A 20,576-nucleotide genomic window follows, 5' to 3' on the forward strand; every position below is an offset into this window, starting at 1 on the left:
CCTCGGCTGCACCACCAGCCAATCAGACCACGCCATGGAGAGTCAGCGCGGAAATGGCGAAGCCAGCCGGCCCAATGGCAGCGTCCCGGGAGGCAGGCTCCGCCTCTCGGCGGACGGGCCGCGCTGCACCGGACAGAGCGGCCGCACTTCAAGGTGGGTGATGCGGGCTCAGCCCTTAAGGCCGCGTCTAGGCAGCGCGGCGTCGGGGGACGCGGGTGCGGCCCCCGTGGGCCCTGCCGGCTCCGCGCCCATGTTTCACCTCAGCCTGCTCAGCACGCGCGGCCGCCGTGTCCTTGGGCGTGCAGCCGGGGCGGGGGTGACCGAGACGCTGGCGGCCTCCAGGGCGCATGCGCCGCCGGCTCCGTGGGGGTCAGAGGTCGGGAGGAAAGTCAAGGAAGGAACCGGGTTAGGCACCTAGCCCTGAAGTCAGCGGTCGAAAGAAATGGGCCCGCCAGAGGTCGCAGGTCACGGGAAGGGCACTTTGCGGCTCTGGCCAAGTGCCAGGCTCTGGGCTAAACACGTGGCCTCTTCGAGCCTCCCTCCATCCCCGTGACCCCCTTATCACAGATGAGAAAACCCAAGGTCATTCGGCAGGCAGGGAGGCAGTTCCAGAAGGACCTTGATGCGGGGGGCGGGGGAGAGGAATTTGATCTTGAGGGTTATTTAAGGCTTTAAGGGGTTCCAGCAGGGGAAGGCTGGGGGGTGTAAAGGGCGGGGTTTGGCCTGGGTTCACATCAGGAACGCCCCCTCAGTGTGCGACTTTGGGCAAGTCACTTAACATGACTGAGCGTCTTATCTGTGACCCCTAGCACTGTGCCTGGCACGGCGAGCTCTCAATAAGTGCTGGTGGCGGTTGGCAGTATTACCTGGGTCAGTTTGGAGGCTGAGAGGGGCAGCTCCTGGGCACAGGAAGGCCATCTGTGCCTTTGACAGGAATGAGGGTGAGCAGGGGACAAGATGCCACAGTGCCTCTGGGGTCAAGGGTCAGGGCACCTGCCGTGCTAGAGTTTCATGTGGGGAGGATCATACCTGTCTGGGACCCACCTGTGCCTGCCTCTCTTTTCACACCCCACAGATGCGCTGCCTGACCATGCCCGTGTTGCTTCGGGCCCTGGCCCAGGCCCAGGCCGCACGTGCAGGTAGGACCAAGGGCACCTTTCCTGGGTGCGGGGGCCCAGCCTCCTGGCACGAGGTCACATCTGCATGGCGTAACCCTTCTCCTTGCAGGGCATGCCAGTGGCCGAGGCCTCCACAGCAGCGCAGTGGCAGCCACCTACAGTGAGTCCCGGGGTGCCTCGAGCCTCAGGCTTGGTGATCATGGTCCTGCCAGGGGCAGGGGAGAAGGCCTGGGTTCTCCTCCTGGCTTTGCTGGGGGCTCCCCCTCTTGGAGCCTCAGTTTCCCCTCTGTAAAATGAAGCGGGTGATCAAGATGATTCATGGGGGTGGGGTCTGTTATTGCAGGGCATGTGGGGGGGTGGTCCTTCCCTGTGGCTATACATATGATCTCAGACCCTCCCTACGTGGGACAAGGAGGGGGCTGCCAGGTGTGAACCCTGGGAGTCTGTACCTCCTCCTCAGGACGCGAGCACCCAAGTCCCACCTGCATCCCCTCCAGGCCTGGATGGCCTCACAGGTGCAGGGAGAAGCAGGCCAGGACTGCCCGTGGCCGGAGGCCAGCCTCAAGGGTTGCTTACTGAGGCAAGGGGCATTTGGTAAATGAACAAGCCCCCCAGGGACCCAGCTCTTACGTCTAGGAGGCCAGGCCTCATCTCCTGAGCTGGAGTCCTTGAAGAGGGCCTGTGCGTGGCCCCTGCCATGGCTCTCTGCCTGCCTCCACTGCAGAGTATGTGAACCTGCGGGAGCCCTCGATGGACATGAAGTCGGTGACCGACCGAGCAGCACAGACCCTGCTGTGGACCGAGCTCATCCGAGGTGGGCCCGGGGGACAGGAGGCTCGAGGCGGGCTTGGGGGGATAAAGATGTGTGAGGGAGGAGGGGCCCCCCCACCGTGCCTGTGCCGCCCCCAGGCCTGGGCATGACCCTGAGCTACCTGTTCCGCGAGCCCGCCACCATCAACTACCCCTTTGAGAAGGGCCCACTGAGCCCGCGCTTCCGCGGGGAGCACGCACTGCGCCGTTACCCGTCCGGGGAGGAGCGCTGCATCGCCTGCAAGCTCTGTGAGGCCGTCTGCCCAGCCCAGGTACGCCCTGACCCTGGATGACTGCCACCCTGACCCCGGCCACTGGGAGGGGGAGGCCGCAGTCTGCTGCAGAGAGAGAAGTGGGCAGCCCTGGGTCCCATTTCTCAACTCCCTGCTGGGTGTGTGTCCCCAGGGAAGTCCCCTCCCACTCTGAGCCACTTGTCCCGTGATAGGAACCATGAGGCCTTGTTGCCGGAGCTGACTCAGAGGTGGTGAGTCAACGGAGGGAAGCTTCCAGTCCTGAGCAGACTATGAGATACACTTGTGGCCTGTCCTAGGGGGTCTGGTCGTGAGTGTGAGAGCCAGGCCGGAGCCATGAGGCTGCACTTGAAGGTCTCCACTTTGACATGGGCGGCAGCAGTGTCAGGAGCCCTGCCTACACATGTGCCCTTCAGAGGGCCGGACCCGGGGACACTCAGACCACAGCCGGGCACTCGCTGCCCTTGGCTGCAGCTCCTTTGAGCCCCTGGCATTTGGTTCTGTCGGAGGGTTCTGCATGGACTACTGAGAGTCACGGCCTGTGGGTGCAGAAACAGACAAAGCGGGGGCGCTCGGGTGGTGCATGTGCCCGGCAGGTGCCCGGCAGGCACAGGGGTCCTGACTGTCCACACAGCGTCCCCCTCCCAGCGGTTGCTCTAGCCATGTCTCTGTGACTCAGGACGGCTCTCGTCCGAGTCCTGGCTCGGCTCCTGCACCAATCCCAGGTTCTGCAGCCCATGGGCTGTGGCCTTGTGGTCCCCAGTCTCTGTAGCATGTAGGAGCCCCCTCCCCCCGCCACCAAGAAATACCAGTGGCATCCAGGCAGTGAGTGCTGACCATAGACCAGTGCCAAGCTCACAACCTCTCTCTGCAACAGCTCTAGGTGGTCAGGGTTATTATCCCCATTTTTATAGAGGAGGAAACTGAGGCACAGAGAGGCTACTAGCCAAAGGTCCCACTGTGAGCGGTGGGCCTTACGCTCCTGGGGACATCTCAGGGCCATGGCCACATCCCTTTGAAGGTCCTCGCCTCTGGGAAAGCCCTGGGCCACCCCTTCCTTCAGCCAGTGACAGGCTGCCCCCAGGAACTGAGAGTTAAGGACTTGTGTTTGAGTCTGTTTACTCGGTGGCTTTGGGAAGGCACTCCACCTTTCTGAGCTTCAGTTTTTTCATCCATTAAATGGAGATAACTAGGTGTAGTTGGGAGGGTTGTTCAACATATAGTCAGCAGAAAGTGGGCATTATTTACACGGTGAGACCCCCCGGGGCTGCAGGTGCCCTGGTGTGCCAGGCAGGCAGCAGCCCTCTCCTCGTGGCAGGAGGTGCTGGCAGATAGCAGATGAGAGTGTCAGCTTGGGCAGGCACGCAGAGGCCGGCGTCATGGCTGTGCCAGGTGGCCTCTTAGGAGGGGAGTCAGGAAAGGCCCATGAGGATGGAGAGTGGAAGACAGAGGGGCCTCTCTGTAGGCCCATGCGGGGCTGGATCCTGTGCCAGGGGCCATGTGGCTGGCAGGTCACAGTCCCCTGTGCCACCGCCTAGGCCATCACCATCGAGGCTGAGCCGCGGGCCGATGGCAGCCGCCGGACCACGCGCTACGACATCGACATGACCAAGTGCATCTACTGCGGCTTCTGCCAGGAGGCCTGCCCCGTGGACGCCATCGTGGAGGTGGGCGGGGCCCCGCGGCGGGGGAGGAGGGGCTGGAGCTCCTGGGAGGGGCCTGACACAACTGTGCCTGCTCTGCGGCCGCAGGGCCCCAACTTCGAGTTCTCCACGGAGACGCACGAGGAGCTGCTGTACAACAAGGAGAAGCTGCTCAACAACGGGGACAAGTGGGAGGCTGAGATCGCTGCCAACATCCAGGCTGACTACCTTTACCGATGACCGGCCTGCCCGCGGCCTCTCCTGCCCAATAAAAAGCTCTGACCTCCCCCACCACCTCTGTCATGCGTCTGCTGTCTGAGCCGGGACCATCCGCAGCCTGTGGATTCTTCCGGTGGATCAGATTCTTGGACCGAGTTGCCTCACCTGTGCGACCCGCTGGGCCCGGCCCACAGCAGCCTGTGGCCCACACGTCTTCCCAGGCATATTCCGCAAAGGCTTAGCTGAAGGTCGGCTCAGGCCACTGTTTGCATAATCCTGAGTGATCAGTTGGTGAGGCCAGGGTCTGTCCTCTCCTGAGGCCCACCCACAGCTGAGACTCTTGAGAACCTAGAGCCTGCTGAGAAAGGGGAGTCTCCGGGAATAAGTTGGGCGAAGTCTTGTTTGTCCAACCTCAGGCAGAAGTACCTCAAGTAGCAGGAACTTGGACAGGCCAGGGCATCCTTGCTGGGGGCGGGGTGGTGGGGGAAGCCTGCTCTGAGGTAAGGGTCACGAGGGGATGACACAAGCCCTGCTGCCCGTGAGCTGGCTTTGCCTGTCCTCCAGCCACATCCCTTTTCCTCCCCAAGTTCCTCAGGGCAGACTGCTGGCGTGGCCTCTGCTGCTCAGGACTTCCTGCTTTGTAGCCCCAGCAAAGCGATGTGGTTCCTTCTGGGGCCACACGCAAGCCCAGTGGCGGCAGAATAGCCCCCACAACAACTCCTCCTGACTTGGTGCTGAGCGTGTGAGAGCATTTCAGTTCATTCTCAGCAGTGAGGAAGCTGGCTCAGAGGTGAAGTGACTTGCTCAGGATCACACAGCACGCATCTTGAAAACACTAACAGGTCTGAGAGATATCAAGAATTCCCTTCGTCATTTCCAAAAGTGCTTTTTTTTACAAAACACTAATCTCTCCAGATGCTTCTTAGAAGGGGCAGGGTGTTCTTTGGATCAGTAAGTGTAGGCAGTGCCCCAAGGGGGCCTCTCCCTTCTGGGACAGGCTCTGTCTGGGAGCATATTCAAGGCTCTGAGAAGGCCTGCAGCAGAGAAGCCCAGACTTTGCCCAGCTCATTCCTGGAGAGCCCCCTTTCTCAGATCACCTGCTGACATCTGGGCCTGCTTACCAGGCCCTGCTATGCCATCCTCCAGGACCTGTGTGGTCCCACCACTGGCCAAAGTTTTGGGGCCCTTATAATCCACAAAGTGGCTCAGAAGTAAGTACAGGACCAGAAAGGACAACTTGAACCCTGGGAGTGTCTGTGAGTTCAGCACTGCTAGTCCTGGTGGCTGCTGGGAGCAGGAACTCCAAAAACCAGGCCAGCTGTCAGAGGCAGGCTCGAATATCCTAAATCACTTCTAGTTTTGCTTTTATCAGACGTACCCAGTATTAGACGCTTGACATGGAGTCTGTTTCTGTACACAGGAAAATTGTTCAGTCACTCAGTTGTGTCTAACTCTGACTCCACGAACTCCAGCACACCAGGCTTCCCTGTCTTTCACCACTTCCTGGAGTTTGCTTAAACTCATATCCATTCAGTTGATGATGCCATCCAACCATTTTGCCCTCTGTTGCCTTCTCCTGCCCTCAATCTTTTCCAGCGTTGAGGTCTTTTCTAATGAGCTGGTTCTTTGCATCAGGTGGCCAAAGTATTGGAGCTTCCGCATCAGTGCTTCCAGTGAATATTCAGGGTTGATTTCCTTTAGGATTGAATGGTTTGATCTTGCTGTCCAAGGGACTCTCAAGAGTCTTCTCTAGCACCACAGATGAGCCTGTCTAGCTTCTGACTTAATCCCTTCCCTCACTGCCGGGTCAGCTCTAAGGCCATTTTGAAACTTGTTCAGAGTTCCATTTTGCCCTGGGTGGGAAGCACTGACCTGAGGCCCCCGGTGGTACTCAGTGCAGTTGTGTCGAAGTTTCTCCTTGAAAATAACCCTACCAAAAGTGTCCCCAGTCTTCGGAAGACACCTTGGCTGTGACTCAGTTTCCAGGCCCCAGCTCTAGGGCTCCATTTGCCCACCCCTCAGAGGCCCTTGGGCTTCCCTTGTAGCTCAGTTGGGAAAGAATCTACCTGCAATGCAGGAGACCCACGTGTGATTTCTGGGTCGGGAAGATCCCCTGGAGAAGGGAATGGCAACCCACTCCAGTATTCTTGCCTGGAGAATCTCAGTGACAGAGGAGCCTGGCAGGCTATAGTCCATGGGGTCACAGGAGTTGGACACGACTTAGCAACTAAACCACCACCACCACCACCAGAGGCCCTTCCTCTACTGTGGGGGTTCAAGGATCACCAGAGCTGACCCAGTGGGTATAGTCTTGGCCAGTTCAAAGTGCAGGGAGCCGGACAGTGGTGACCCACAGGCTGGGACCGGATATGCTGCATGAAGCTAATAGGAGTGAGGACCCAGGGACAAGTCCAGTCACAGGAGAAGGGAGAGTGAGGGCAGAGCACTGCCCAGCACCTGCAGCTGCGGTCTGCTGCCTGGCCATGGGCATCCTGCTGCCACTGAGGGAAGAGGCCCAGAGAAGGGCAGCCGCCCACCCAAGGGCCCAGAGCACTGGGCCTGGAGTCCAGGCGGGCTCTCAGAAACAGGAAGAGAACAGGACCTGTGTGACTACAGCCTCACTCGTGGGAAGGGGTCCCAGAGGTGGGGACACGTGGGTCTCGGGCCCCAGGTCTGAGCCTATTGGGGATCCTGTCAGCCACAGGCCCAGGTGGTGGAAGTCCCGCCAGGTAGCCCCTGGGCCTGGGCTGAGCACTTCCCCACATCCCAGCCTTGTAGACGTGCACGGTGGGCGCCAGTGTCTGCCCTGGGGTCTGGGCCTCCTCGCCCGGATTAGGCGGCTCAGGGCTCGGAATGGTTTCCCACGCGGGGGGCGAGGAAGCGAGGGCCCAGCCCGAGGCCTCCCTCTCACCCGCCCTCCGGCCGGGCTCCTGCACCGACTCCAGGACTCCGGGGCGGGTCCACGGCGACCCGGGGGCGGGGCTTCCCTGGCCCCGCCCCTCCCGGCCCCGCCCGTCGGGAAAAGTGAGTTGCGTGGGCGCCGCGGAGGCCGAGAGAAGTTGAGCCAGGAGATCCGAGCGGAGCCGAGCAGTGCCGCGTGAGGCCGACCCGCGGTGAGTGCCCCAGCGAGGGCTATAGGGCCCCCCGCCCTGCCTGCCGCCCTCGCTTCCCTCCGCCCCGGAAGGGAGTCTTGGCCCCCCCACCCGTGTGGATCAGTAGAGGCAGCTCAGTCCGCAGGCCCGCGTGTGTCAGCCCTTGGTGGGGGGTGGGGGTGCACAGACGCGACTCAGAGGAGGAAGAGGAGAATGGGGGTGTTAACAGCCTGTGACCCCCCCGTGGCCTGGCTCTGCCGGGCCAGGCTGTGCCCAGAGCTTTCTCTGCTGCGTCTTCCTGGAAGGGAGGGACCCATTCTACAGGTGCGGAAACTGAGGCCCAACCCAACTAGGCAGAGGCAGAGGTAGAAGAGAGCGCAGACCCTTGCCTGCAGCGCGGCTCATCGCGGCGAGCCAGGGGCTCAGAGGAGAGGTTTCCGGAGGAGCTGGCCCTAGCCTTCAGCCTCCCAAGGGAGAAAGAGGCGAGGGGCACAAAGTGACTAGTCTGGACCCTGAAGGACCTCGGCCCCTTCCTTTGCTCTGTAAATGTCGTGGGGGTTGGGTCCTGGCTCAGCATCGGCCAGGGTAGAGGAGGGGGAGGGGATGAGCCTGTGGAGGGCTGAAATGCCAGGGGAGGGGTCTGACCAGGTCTCTGGACTCCTGTGCTTGACCACCAAAGGGAAGGGCCAGGCCCCGGGGCCCTGTGAGACGGGTACCAGCCCGGACTGGTCACAGCAGCTGTCCAGGACTGCTACCCGCCACGATCCCGGATCTAGCTCCCTGCAACCCCTCATTTGGCCAGCCTCACCTTTCAGGGTGCCTGGGGCAAGGAACAACCCTCCCCCTGAGGACACACATTGGGCCGGAACTTCCAAACCTGCAGCCCGGGCTCCTGCCTGGCTTGGCCACCTGCTGACCAGTCTATAAAACAGGGGTGCAGTGCCCTCCCCCAAGGCCTGCTGTTAGTTTTAAATGAGGTAGTGGAGGTGACAAGGTACATGGGGACCCTGGTTATTTTTATCTCCCCACCAGGTTCTGCCTCTGCTTGGTGGCCAGGTCCTGTTCACTCAAAGAGGAAGTGGAGGCCCAGAGAGGGTGGGAGAGTCCCCCAAGGACACACAGCTAATCCCAGCTTGGGCAGGGCTCAGAGCCTCCATCCCTGGGCCTCTCGCCCACCCTCCCCTATTCAGGGCCCCTAGCCGACTCTCGCCATTCTCTCCACTGGGGTAGGGGCTGCTTTTCCTATTTACTCTTAAGATAACCAGACCCAGGGGAGGAAGTGACCCGCTAGGTGGCTCCAGCCCAGGCTGCGGGCGGGGCACTCTGGCGCCAAACGTTCACCCTCAGCGGGGCCCTCGCCCAGCGCTTCCCCTTCCCCCCATCAATGGGAGAGCTAAGGAAGCAGAGTCCCACAGAGGGGCTGGGGGCCGGCCCTGGGCCCCCAGGGCAGTGGCCGTGGAGTCCTGGCCTGTGAGCTGGGTGTCCACGGGGCCCATCGGAGGCCAGGGGAACCTCCCCCGCTGACATTGGAGCAGAGCCCCCGCCAGGCCTTCCTGCCCATTCAGTTTCCATAGTTTCACTTTCCCTGGTTTCGACACCTGGAGGATTCCTCCCAGGGCTGCGACGGGGCTGCCCAGGCCCCAGGGGAAGGTCCTCCTTGTTCAGAGGCCCTGCCCATCCCCTGTGTCCTCCCCGAGGCTCGGGGGTGGCCCCCACCGCCTCAGCACACAGATGCCTCAGGAAAGAGGCAGGCTCCGACTGCCGAGGGGCCAGGCCAGACCTCAGCCCCGTGTCCTTGTCATGGTGCTCCCTGGGGCTGAAAGGCGAAGGCTCCAGCTGGCCGCGGCAGATCAGAAGGCCAGCGCTGGAGGTGGCCTTTGACCTGGGGCCCTGAAGAGGTGAGGGCAGGTCACGGAGAGGGGACGACACGAGATGGGGCCAGGTGTGAGAAGAGCCAGTGTCACCAGGAGCCGCCGGGGCAGGGGGTGCAGGGGTCTCAGACAAGTCAGACCCAGCTAGGGAGGAGCTTGGTGTTGGACTCTGGGTCCGGCCGTGGGGTCCGCTGCGCTGCCTGCTTCCAGTGTGACATCAGCACCCTGCCGAGCCGCCCTGGGCCTCAGTTTCCCCATCTGTCAGATGACAGCACCTTGGAGGACCATAGGAGCACGGAGTTCCTAGGCGGTGGGCAGCTGCCTGTTTCCTGCCTCCCAGCCTGAGCCCCCATGCCTGCCCGCCCCGCAGGACCATGGGCTCCATGTTCCGGAGTGAGGAGGTGGCACTGGTCCAGCTCTTCTTGCCCACAGCTGCCGCCTACACCTGCGTGAGCCAGCTCGGGGAGCTGGGCCTGGTGGAGTTCAGGGATGTGAGTGGGGCCGGGATGGGCGTTGGGGGAGGCCTCGTCCCTGGGCGTCCCAGAGGGTGGGCCATCGCCCTGTACTGATCCCCGGCCCAGCTTGAATCCCGGTGGCCTCTGCCCCTGGGTGCTCTGTTCTCAGGAAGGCTCTCTTTACTCATGCCTCCCCCAGGCTGGGTTTAGCCAGGCCTCCTCAGCCCTGGTCCACGTAGGGCCTAGTTGTCCTCACTTGGGCATCGGGAGGTTCATGGTGTGGTCAGCCTAAGGAGAGCCAGCCTGCCCTTGTGGGGGACTTCCTTGGCCCCCCCGGCCTGGAATACTGACCCTTCCATGCACAACCACAGCTCAACGCCTCAGTGAGTGCCTTCCAGAGACGCTTCGTGGTGGATGTTCGGCGCTGCGAAGAGTTGGAGAAGACCTTCAGTGAGTTGGCCCTGGGCCCGTGCACCCCAGGCAGACTTCCCAGAGGAGGTGCCAGTGGAGCTTGGTCTGAAAGGAAGAGTCCCAGGCACCCAGTTGGAAGACAGAGAAGGGAGAGTCAGGCCAGGCCCTGCAGAGCCAAGCCAGGGCAGCTGGGCTCTGTGGGGTGTTCTTGAGTGAGCTGAGCTGATGCCCAGGCCAGGGTTTGGACAAGCCCTTGAGCGCTGAGTGAGGACTTGGGACATCGTCCTGCAGATGCTGAGAGCTACCTGTAGGTCTCTAAGCAGGAGTGAAGCATGGACAGAACTTTCTCTGCTGCAGGTGGACTGGGGTGAGCAGAGGCCACCAGTCTTGGCTCGGTGCCCCAAGGAGTAGCTTCTCCTTGGACCTGGGCAAGAAGGACCCCTGCCCTGGGTTGTGTTCCAGAAGCCCCTCCCAGGAGGACCCGGCACAGTGGGAGGACAGAGCATCTCTGGTTAACGGTTAGCTTGCCTAATAGGTTTTAAGTAGTCAGGCAGGTCGTCCGTGGGCCTGCATGCAAGCTGCTGTCCAAGGCCCTGCAGCGCTAGGCCGCCTGCTGTGGGACCCAGGCCAGGGGCTGGGGATGGATGGAGAGCAGCCCAGAAGAGCCCCGGGCGGGGAAGCAGAGTAAACCCGCAGGGGTGGAGGTTTAGTCTGAGGTTTTTCTGGGGTCTTGGACTCAGTGAATCAGTTGGCTGGTGGCCAGGGGAATTTGAGGTGATGTTTAGAATCACCTCGACATTAGCAGCCCTTGGCTGTGTGTGTGCTCAGTTGCTTAGTCGTGTCTGACTCTTTGTGACCCCATGGACTGCAGCCCACCAGGCTCCTCTGTCCATGGGATTCTCCAGGAAAGATGATTGGAGTGGATTGCCATTTCCTCCTCCAGTGGATCTTCCCGACCCAGGGATCGAACCCAGGTCTCCTGTGTCTGCTGCACTGGCAGGCAGAATTTTTTGCCTGATGAACCGCTGGGGAAGCCCTCCAGCCCTTGGCTAGTGGTGGCCATTAGCTGGTGGAGGCCCCTGAGCAGCGCCCCCTGACACTCCTCCCCTCCTCACCCAGCCTTCCTGCAGGAGGAGGTGCGGCGGGCTGGGCTGACGCTGCCTCTGCCCGAGGTGGGGCTGCTGGCCCCCCCGCCCCGCGACCTTCTGCGCATCCAGGAGGAGACTGACCGCCTGGCTCAGGAGCTCCGGGATGTTCGGGGCAACCAGCAGGCCCTGCGGGCCCAGTGGCACCAGCTGCAGCTCCACGCGGCTGTACTGGGCCAAGGCCACAGCCCCCCGGTCAGTGTAGCCCCCCGGGCAGGGACGCGGGGCGGGAGTGCTCGGCACCCCCAGGCTGGGGCTCATGGGGCCTCTCGGCTCCTAGGTGGCGGCCACCCACACCGATGGGCCCTCGGAAAGGACCCCCCTGCTCCAGGCCCCCGGAGAGCCGCACCAGGACCTGAGGGTCAAGTAAGTGAGGGGCAGCTTGGTGCTCTTTCTGGCCCAGTGCAGACTCCTTGTCCAGTGCTCCCTCAGACTGGCCCCTGCCTTCTCCTCCCTCGGGCCTGGGATTCCCGTCTGCCCTACAGGTTTCTCCCCTCCTGGCGTGTGCCGGGTGGGCTCCTGCCTTCCCCGTGGGAGTGAGGGGTGGTGTGCCTGGCTGGGATGGGGAGGCGGGGTGGAGGGGAGGGGAGGGGAGGTCGGCGCAGCCCCTGCCCAGCCCCACCTGGCCCCGCAGCTTCGTGGCCGGTGCGGTGGAACCCCAAAAGGCTGCGGCCCTGGAGCGCCTGCTCTGGAGGGCCTGCCGCGGGTTCCTCATCGCCAGCTTCCGGGAGACGGAGCAGCAGCTGGAGGACCCAGTGACGGTGCGCAGGCGCGGGCTGGGGGCTGTTTGGGCGGGGGTGCGGCTCTCCGGGAGCGGGGACTGCAGGGTGACCTGGGCCCCCTTCCGCAGGGTGAGCCTGCCACGTGGATGACCTTCCTCATCTCCTACTGGGGCGGGCAGATCGGGCAGAAGATCCGCAAGATCACTGACTGGTGAGCGCCCCCCGGGGCCCTGGGTGTCCCCCACACCCCACGCTGAGCCCGCGCCATCCTCCATGCTCCCGCGCATGTGGCCTGGACCCCGGGCACCTGCTCACCCTCCGGCTCCCTGCCAGCTTCCACTGCCACGTCTTCCCGTTTGCGGAGGAGGAGGCGGCCCGGCATGCAGCCCTGCAGCAGCTGCAACAGCAGAGCCAGGAGCTGCAGGAGGTGGGTGCCCGCAGCCAGGGTGGACCTCTGGCTGCCACCCCCCCAGGCTCACCAACCCCCTGACCAGCTGCTCTGGCCACAGGTCCTGGGGGAGACGGAGCGCTTCCTGAGCCAGGTGCTGGGCCGCGTGCGGAGGCTGCTGCCGTCCTGGCAGGTGCAGATCCGCAAGATGAAGGCCGTGTACCTGGCCCTCAACCAGTGCAGCATGAGCTCCACGCACAAGTGCCTCATCGCCGAGGCCTGGTGTGCCACACGTGACCTGCCCGCCCTGCAGCAGGCCCTGCAGGACAGCTCGGTGAGCGGGGGGCCTCCCGCCCGCCCACACTGCCAGGCAGGGGCTCCTCCTCACAACACACTTCCCATTCCTGGTGCCACGGGTACCCTGCCTTTGCTGGGTCTCCTCCTCCAAGGAGTCCTCCATGATGCCTCTGGCCCAGCAAGCCCTCTCCCCACCCCCACTTCCCCTGAGGCCTTAGGATGGGCAGTCATACCCTGCGGGCCACGCTGGGTGTTGTTAGAACCATGTTCAGATCGAGGTTCTGCAGGCGCCAGCCCTGTGACCTTGGGCTGATTGGAGGGAGCCTTGGGCTCATCTGTGAAATGGGTGTGCCGACCCTGCCTCCCCGGGGGTGGCCACTGTAGGCAGGGTCACCGGTGGCAACAAGGGGCTCCTTCTCCCCAGCCACCTGGATGGGGAGAAGCATGCTTGTGTTTCCCAAGTAACTTCCGGGGCAGTCTCTGGCTGTCTGTAAAGCCCCCTGAACAGGGGGCAGGTGGGGCTGGTCGTCCGGTTTCACAGGGAGAGAAGGGGCTGCCCCGGGTCCCTGGGCTGCCACCCAGTGAGTCCCCACAGTCGTCTGCCTCTCCAGCTCTGCCTGGCTGGGCGGCAGGGTGGTCCAAGGCCCCTGGAGGCCCCTGCAATCAGCCTTCTCTGTCTGTCTGCCTGCCTGCCGGGTGCCCCAGAGCGAAGCAGGTGTGAGCGCCGTGGTTCACTGCATCCCCTGCCGGGACATGCCCCCCACGCTCATCCGTACCAACCGCTTCACAGCCAGCTTCCAGGGCATCGTGGACGCCTACGGTGTGGGCCGCTACCAGGAGGTCAACCCCGGTGAGGGCCGCCGCCTCCCGCAGCCCCGGCCTTTGGGAGGGTCAGCTGCTGCCCTGGGTGGAAGGCTGGCAGGGCTATGTCTCCACGCTGGGGCTACCCCAGTCTCCTGGGATGAGAGATGCTCTGCTTCTCATGCTCTTGGGGGAAGCCTGGGGTCTTCGAGTGTACCCCCAACAAACCCCACCTTGTTACACGTACAAGGGAGCCAGCCGAGTTGTGCAAAGAACAACAGCTTTGCAGCAGGAGTGGCCTGGGTTTAAGATCCTACTTGCTTACCTTGATGAGTTTTTTAGCTTCTCTGAGCCTCAGTTTCCTCATCTGTGAAATGGAGATAACGGTTCAGCTCTGAGCAGTCTTGGGAAGATGAATGGTCACCAAAGGTTGCAAACCAGCAGCCCACGAGGCCAGAATCCATCTGCTCGTATGTTTTGTTTGGCCATGTTGTCCAGACATGTTGAGAGGTTCGAGTTGGGTCAGGTTTTCCCAGAAGCAGACCCTGAGGTGGGGTCTCTGCTGCAAGTGGTCTCTTAAGAGAGGTGTTCCTGGGAGAAACCAGTAAGGGACCTCAGGGGATGGGGAGGCGTGTGGGGAAGGGACGGCTGAGCAGGGCCAGTCCTGGGTGAAGTCCGGCCACGCTGGAGCATGTCTGTCTCAAGGCCGACGAGCAGGGCTTCCACACCCGGTGCCCTCAGCTGTTAGCCAGCCCTGGCAGGTGGGCAGTGAGGCCATCAGCTCCTGGCACATCCCGGGTGCTCACCAGCCTGGAGAGGCTGCTGCTCGGAGAGTGGCGCATCTGGCAGGGGCCCACACAGAGCTGCTGAGGGCCCCGTGCCCCCTGAGCAGAGCGTATGCTGCAGGCACCAGGGCTTAAAGTGGGAGTTTTGGCAAAAGTCTGCCTTTTCCCAAGACTTTGGCAAAAAGTGAGAGCTCTGGCAGCATGGTGCCCACCCCCAGGAGGCGGGAGCTGGGTGTGGCCACCCCTCCTGTTTGGGTCCACGCTGGGGTCAGTGGGCACTGGCTCCCTCCCTCCCTGGCCCCGGCCACCTTCCCGAGGCCTGTGGGACCTGGCCTGTCACCTGCCTGGTCCCTCTCCTTCCAGACAGCACTCCCTCTGAGGCAGGCTGGCTGCTGTGTGCCCAGTGGCCCAGCGTCCCCGGTGTCGCTGGGTGAGGGCTGCAGGGCGTCTCCATGTGATCCTGGAGGAGGGGTCTGGGGGTGAAGCGTGAGGAGGGCCCTTTCAGGAGGGGGACTTAGTCCGGGGCCAGGGAGGGGTCCTGCCTCACCCGGTGGGCAAGAGAAAGGGTTAGGGGCCCCGAAGGTGGTACGAGCAGGACCTGAGGGTGGAATCTGGGGCTGTGTGGACCGAGGCCCGGATCTCGTGGGCCCTCCAGGATATGCGCTCCCCTACCACACACACTTCGCCTGCCCGTAGTTCCGCTGCGTTGGCAGGTGGCAGTCTGCTTGGAGCCGCCTGATCCCCAGATATCCACGGCTGCTGATGCGCCCCCAGCTCTCAGCAATAGCTCTGCCGGGGTATTCGTTTGCTCCGGCTGCCGTAACAGAGCATCCCTGATGGGGCGGCTTCAACAGTGGGTGTTTATCGTCTCTCCGTTCCGGAGGCTGGGAACCTGAGATCAGGGTGTTGGCAGGGCTGGTTCCTCCTGAGAGCTTGAGGGGGCTTCTGTTCAGGCCTCTCTTCTTGGCTGGGAGGCAGCCGTCTTCACGTTTGCATGGCCTTCTCCAGTGTCTGTGTCTAAGGTCCAAATCGCCCATTTTATAAGGACAGCAGTCATATTCGATTAGGACTCACGCTAATGACCTCGTTTTCACTTGGTTACATCTGTAAAGATTGTACCTCCGAATGAGGTCACTTTCTAAGGAGCTGGGGGGTTAGGACTCCAACCTACCTTTGAGGGGGTGCACAATTTGACCCATAACTGGGATGTGCATTAGAATCCTAACATCTATGAGAAATTTTCCCCATTTGCTAAAGGGAAGCTGAGGCCCCAAAGATTAAGTGACCAAATTGGCCTTCTGGAACTTGCCATGGGCCAGCCAGGACTCCCATCGGGCTCTGTGCTTCTGCTTAAAGCTCTTCTCATAAATAATAGCTAGAACTAATGAGTTTATATTACTTATTTATTTTATGGCCTGCTGTCTCATTTTTAGTAACCCCAGAAAGTAGTGGTATTATTATCTCCATTTTGCCCATGGGCAGATGGAGGTTCAGAGAGGTTAAGACACTAGCCAAAGGTTGCACAGCTAGGAGATGGCTGGCTCTTGCATGCAGGCAAGCGGTGTGGCATCCCTGCCTGGCAAACACCACCTTTGTGTCTCCTGTGGCCCTGGCCCCTGGCTTGGGGGCCCCTATACAGGGCCGGGGTCATGGCTGACTGCGTGGCCCCTCCGCCCACAGCACCCTACACCATCATCACCTTCCCCTTCCTCTTTGCTGTCATGTTTGGTGACGTGGGCCACGGGCTGCTGATGTTCCTCTTCGCCCTGGCCATGGTGCTGGCCGAGAACCAGCCGGCTGTGAAGTCAGCGCAGAACGAGGTGAGGAGTGGCGGGGGGCTGGGGGTGGGGGGGGGGGAGAAGCGGGGGTGCAGGCACAGCCGGGGCCCGGGGCCAGCTCTCACTACACCCACACCCCCAGATCTGGAGGACCTTCTTCGGGGGCCGCTACCTGCTGCTGCTCATGGGCCTGTTCTCCATCTACACTGGTTTCATTTACAACGAGTGCTTCAGCCGCGCCACGGCCATCTTCCCCTCGGGCTGGAGCGTGGCAGCCATGGCCAACCAGTCCGGCTGGAGGTGAGCCCCGGCCAGCCCCCTACTGCAGCCCTGAGGCCCCTGGGCCCCTGACCGCCTCCTCCCCACTCTTGTCACAGCGATGCCTTCCTGGCCCAGCACCAGCTGCTTGCCCTGGACCCCAACGTCACCGGTGTCTTCCTGGGACCCTACCCGTTCGGCATCGACCCTGTGAGTCCTGGCCATCCGTCCGGGGTGGTGCGGGTGGGAGGGTGGGTTTGGGCTCCCCACTCAGTGCCCCCCAGACCAGGGCCTGCCTGGCAGGGCCCACACTGCAGCCTCTTGAAAAGCAGAGAAGTGAGTCCTGATAAGGACAGTGTTCTGTATGTAGCCCCCTCTGTGCCAGGCAGGCACCGTTCTGAGGCCTTGTTGAAATGATTTTGTGTCCAGTCCTTGTGACAACTCCACGGAGTGCATGTCAGTGCACACTCTCCCCATTTCACAGATGAGGAAGCTGAGGGTACATGCGCAGAGTTGCCCAGCCAGGAGGAACTGGGGTAGGGGCCCAGGCTGTGCTCTGAACCATGCCACTCTGCTGCTCATCGGGTGGGTGATGGCTTGTGCAGGGGGCCCTGGAGGGGCACACACGGGCTGATGAGACGGGTGGGGAGGCCCCTTCGTGACCCCCCGGCCCTCCTGCTCCCCCAGGTCTGGAGCCTGGCCATCAACCACCTGAGCTTCCTCAACTCCTTCAAGATGAAGATGTCTGTCATCCTGGGGGTCACCCACATGACCTTCGGGGTGGTCCTGGGAGTCTTCAACCACGTGTGAGGGCCGGGGTCCTGGGGTTGGGGGTCCCGAGCAGGGCCAGAGTGGCCTGTTGACCTGGCTCCCCCATACTTCGCCCCCTCGCCCCTGCCCCAGGCACTTCGGCCAGTGGCACCGGCTGCTGCTGGAGACCCTCCCCGAGCTGGTCTTCCTGCTGGGGCTGTTCGGCTACCTGGTCTTCCTGGTCGTCTACAAGTGGCTGTGCCTCACGGCCGCCAGCGCTGCCACGGCCCCCAGCATCCTGATCCACTTCATCAACATGTTCCTCTTCTCGCGCAGCCCCACCAACCGGCAGCTCTTCCAGGGGCAGGTGGGCGGGGCCGGGGCCGGTGGGTGGGGCGTGGAAGGGCTGGTGCGTGTGGCCTTGGGCGGGGCCAGGTGGGTCCACTCCCACCACGGGGCCCCGCCCCTTGGCTGCAGATCCTGGTCTGGAAAGCGGGATGCAGACTTGAGGCGGTGAGACGAGGAGGGAGGTCGAAGGACCAGCAGAGATGGTCCAGCAGAAGGGGTGCTGGAAGCCTGGGGTGCCACCCTCCCAGAACTCCGTGTGGGGTGTTGTCCCTGCTCCGTGAGGGGCCCTGGCGGAGAAGTGGGGGTCAGGCTCCCTGGGCCCGGGGAACCGCGTGGTGCCCTGACTCCCGCCCTCCCTCACAGGAGGTGGTGCAGTCCACCCTGGTGGTCCTGGCCCTGGCCATGGTGCCCGTGCTGCTGCTGGGCACTCCCCTGTTCCTGCGCCGGAAGCACCAGCGTCACCAGTCTCGGAGGCGGCGACTGCTGGTAGGGGCAGGGGAGGCGTGCGGGGTGGGCGGGGTGGGTAGCGTCCGGGCTGTGAGAGCCCACCCCGGCCGTGTGTCTGCTGATGCTCCCACCTCCAGGATGAGGACAAGGCCGGGCTCCTGAGCCAGCCTGACGTGTCTGTGGCCAGCCAGAACTCTGATGAGGAGAAGGCCGGATGCCTGGGGGACCAAGAGGAGGAAGAGGTGGGTGTGGGGACTCCCTGGGTCGCAGGAGGCCAGCGGCCTGGCTTGCCCCTCACTGCTGCTCCTTCCCCTAGTTCGTCCTGTCCGAGGTATTCATGCACCAGGCCATCCACACCATCGAGTTCTGCCTCGGCTGCATCTCCAACACGGCTTCCTACCTGCGCCTCTGGGCCCTAAGCCTGGCCCACGCCCGTAAGTCCCAGCGCCTCCTTCCACACATCTCCTCCCGTCGCTTCCCAGTGTCCCTGTCTGGAAAGGGGGGGGTGGGGGGAGGTCCCCTGCTGACCCTCAGGGAGGATGAGCTTAGGGACGCCAAGGTGGCACTACTCCCTCCCGCACCTGCAGAACTGTCGGAGGTCCTGTGGGCCATGGTGATGCGAGTTGGCCTGGGCCTGGGCGGCGAGATGGGCGTGGAGGCCGTGGTGCTGGTCCCCGTCTTTGCCGCCTTCGCCGTGATGACCGTGGCCATCCTGCTGGTGATGGAGGGGCTCTCAGCCTTCCTGCACGCGCTGAGGCTGCACTGGTGAGAGGCCGCAGGCTGGTGTGGGCAGCGCGGGGGGGCGGGCCGGGGGCAGGGGTCCTCTCACCAGCTCTCCTCCTCCCCCAGGGTGGAGTTCCAGAACAAGTTCTACTCGGGCTCCGGCTACAAGCTGAGCCCCTTCACCTTTGCTGTGGAGGATGAGTAATGCCCGTGACCTGCTCTTACCGTGCCAAGCAGGAAACAAATACTGAGGCGGTGGACTTCCCTGGTGGTTCAGCAGTTAAGACCTCATGCTTCCAATACAGGGATGGTGCTTCCAATACAGTTTGATCCCTGGTCAGGGAGCTAAGATCCCAAATGCCACACGGTGCGACCGAGTTAAAAAAATAATAAAGACGAAGAAGGCCTAAGACCGGTGTCTTGGTCTTGTCTGAGAGGCAGGGCCTGGGAGGCTGGTGTGCAGGAGCCTGGGCTCTCGCTGGGCTAGTTTTTCCTCGGGAGCCTCTTTTGGTTTGAGGGACACCATCCCAGCCTGTCTCTCTCTGAGGTCTGTCTTTGCAGCTGAAGCTGGTGTGGGTGTGGAGAGGTGGGAGGCACTGATCTCGGATTTGGGGCCTCAGGATGTCAGCAGAGGCCCAAGCAGCACATCAGCAGGACCCCCAGACTCAGGGAAGGGGGGAAGAGGGCAGAAGTAGGACAGAGGACTGATGTGTCCAGCGCATTGTAGCTCAGGATGACTGTTGTCCCAGGCTGGACGAGGGGGAGTGAGTGAGCTCCTTGTCCTTGGAGGTATGCAAACTGTAGGATGATGTCTGGGATACTCGGGGTGTGGAGGGAGGTGCTTGGCATGAATTGGCCAGATTCTCGTGTCCTTATGCTGGCGCTGGCCACTGGCACTCACGACGCTCTGGAGCAGAGAGCAGCCCGGGGCACTGAGTGTGACCCGCATTACACAGGGGACAGTGTGTCACTCCACGGGGGATGGCAGGTCACACCCGAGGCCACTTTCCTGCAGACGCGGGCAGAGGCTGTCCAGGGTACCCCGAGTGTTGCCCAGGGCTCTGAGGGTCGAAACAGGGCTGAACCAGACCCCACGCCCTGCCTCCCTCCTGTACCCAGAGGCCACCATCTTCCCCATTTCCCCCCTGGTGGACAGTCCTGCCCCCTGGCCATGCAGTTGCTGGGGAGAAGGTGGCACCCTGCGGGCGTCTCTGACCTGGGTCCCACCACTGGCTGGGGGGCAGAGCCAGTGCTTCCCAGCGGCCTCACACTCTCCTGCTGAGGAGCTGCCAAGCGGTTCTTCCGGCTGCAGGCCCCAGGAACAAAGGCTGCCTTGAAGGCAGAGACGCCCTGGGCACAGCAAGCGGGAAGGAGGCCCCACCACTGTGGCTCCATCTGGCCAGCTGCCAGGAAGAGCCTGTCCCTCCAGAGTCCAGGGCTGCCCCGGCTCAGGGCCCCTGGACGCTGGGCTGCAGCCCACAAGCTTGGCAGAGTCGGATCCAAGAAAGAGCAGCTTCTGGTTAGGAACAGAGGGCGGTGTGTGTCTCGGGACCTGAACCAAGCCCAGGACTCCAAGCCTCACCTTCCTGGGGAGCAGAGCTGAGTGCTCACAGGTGAGGCAGGTGCTCAGCGCCGAGAGCCAGCGTGTTTGGGAGGAGGGAGGTGTGAGCCTGGGGAGAGGCTGGCTGCACGGACAGCTGGCAGCTCGGCTGAGAGGGCTGGGCACTGTGGGACCAGCACGCACAGGGCTCTGGGGGCGGGCACCCTGGGGCTGGAGGTCACCCTCAGGAGATGCAGGGATGAGGCAGGGGGGCCACCTGCGCCAGGGACAAGCCTGACCGCTGCTCGTGCGAGCGTGTGGTCTGCCCAGGACAATGAGGAAATGGGAAGCCAGGAATGCTACCCGGGATGAAAGCAGTGACGATGGGGCGACGGTGCGGCTGGGAGGAGAGCTGCCACCTGGGCTGTGACTTCGGAGCTGACCTGACCCTGCAGGGCACTGCCCAGCAGAGCCCTAGGGTCTAAGGCAGACGGCCTCGTGGGTACAGGCAGCAGCTGGGGGCTGTGTTCGAGACCTCGTACAGAGAGTGCTGCATTGAGACCCCCTCCCGGCCACGCTCCAGACGTATGGAAGGACAGGCAGTGGTCTCCCTCCACCACCCCAGCCACTCTCCTCCTCCCGGCCACCCCGCCATGCCGCCGCCTCAGGAGCAGCCGCGCCCCACCACCCAGACTCAGGACACATCCCAGGGTGACGGCAGAAA

At 62.8% G+C, this 20,576-nt stretch overlaps 2 protein-coding genes across 8 annotated transcripts; both read left to right on the plus strand.

Moving 5' to 3' along the window:
- Positions 1-111: 111 nt before the first annotated feature.
- Positions 112-4,113, plus strand: NDUFS8 (NADH:ubiquinone oxidoreductase core subunit S8). Of its 5 annotated transcripts, none has more exons than XM_042237834.1 (8): positions 112-582; positions 810-941; positions 1,076-1,139; positions 1,228-1,278; positions 1,843-1,932; positions 2,028-2,200; positions 3,718-3,846; positions 3,931-4,113. In XM_042237834.1, exons 2-8 carry the CDS (start codon positions 936-938, stop codon positions 4,060-4,062), a joined length of 645 nt encoding a protein of 214 aa, XP_042093768.1. In that variant the 5' UTR covers positions 112-582; positions 810-935; the 3' UTR covers positions 4,063-4,113. The 5 variants fall into 5 exon arrangements, with proteins under 5 accessions (XP_042093768.1, XP_027815293.1, XP_042093767.1 ...); XM_027959492.2 differs by having other exon boundaries at positions 112-405; XM_042237833.1 differs by having other exon boundaries at positions 112-153.
- A 2,948-nt stretch (positions 4,114-7,061) lies between these two features.
- TCIRG1 (T cell immune regulator 1, ATPase H+ transporting V0 subunit a3) lies at positions 7,062-18,722 on the plus strand. Of its 3 annotated transcripts, none has more exons than XM_042237835.2 (20): positions 7,062-7,457; positions 9,375-9,495; positions 9,831-9,909; positions 10,990-11,210; positions 11,296-11,381; positions 11,650-11,776; positions 11,866-11,948; positions 12,071-12,164; positions 12,247-12,459; positions 13,128-13,272; positions 15,689-15,828; positions 15,929-16,086; positions 16,164-16,254; positions 16,732-16,850; positions 16,948-17,161; positions 17,506-17,628; positions 17,727-17,831; positions 17,906-18,023; positions 18,177-18,354; positions 18,439-18,722. In XM_042237835.2, the coding sequence occupies exons 2-20, from the start codon at positions 9,379-9,381 to the stop codon at positions 18,515-18,517; spliced, it is 2,490 nt and encodes an 829-aa protein (XP_042093769.1). In that variant the 5' UTR covers positions 7,062-7,457; positions 9,375-9,378; the 3' UTR covers positions 18,518-18,722. The 3 variants fall into 3 exon arrangements, with proteins under 3 accessions (XP_042093769.1, XP_027815187.1, XP_042093770.1); XM_027959386.3 differs by having other exon boundaries at positions 7,062-7,154; XM_042237836.2 differs by lacking the exon at positions 7,062-7,457 and adding an exon at positions 8,704-9,031.
- The last annotated feature ends 1,854 nt before the right edge of the window (positions 18,723-20,576 follow it).

The sequence above is a fragment of the Ovis aries genome, chromosome 21 (assembly GCF_016772045.2).
Source record: "Ovis aries strain OAR_USU_Benz2616 breed Rambouillet chromosome 21, ARS-UI_Ramb_v3.0, whole genome shotgun sequence".
Taxonomy (NCBI): Eukaryota; Metazoa; Chordata; class Mammalia; order Artiodactyla; family Bovidae; genus Ovis; species Ovis aries.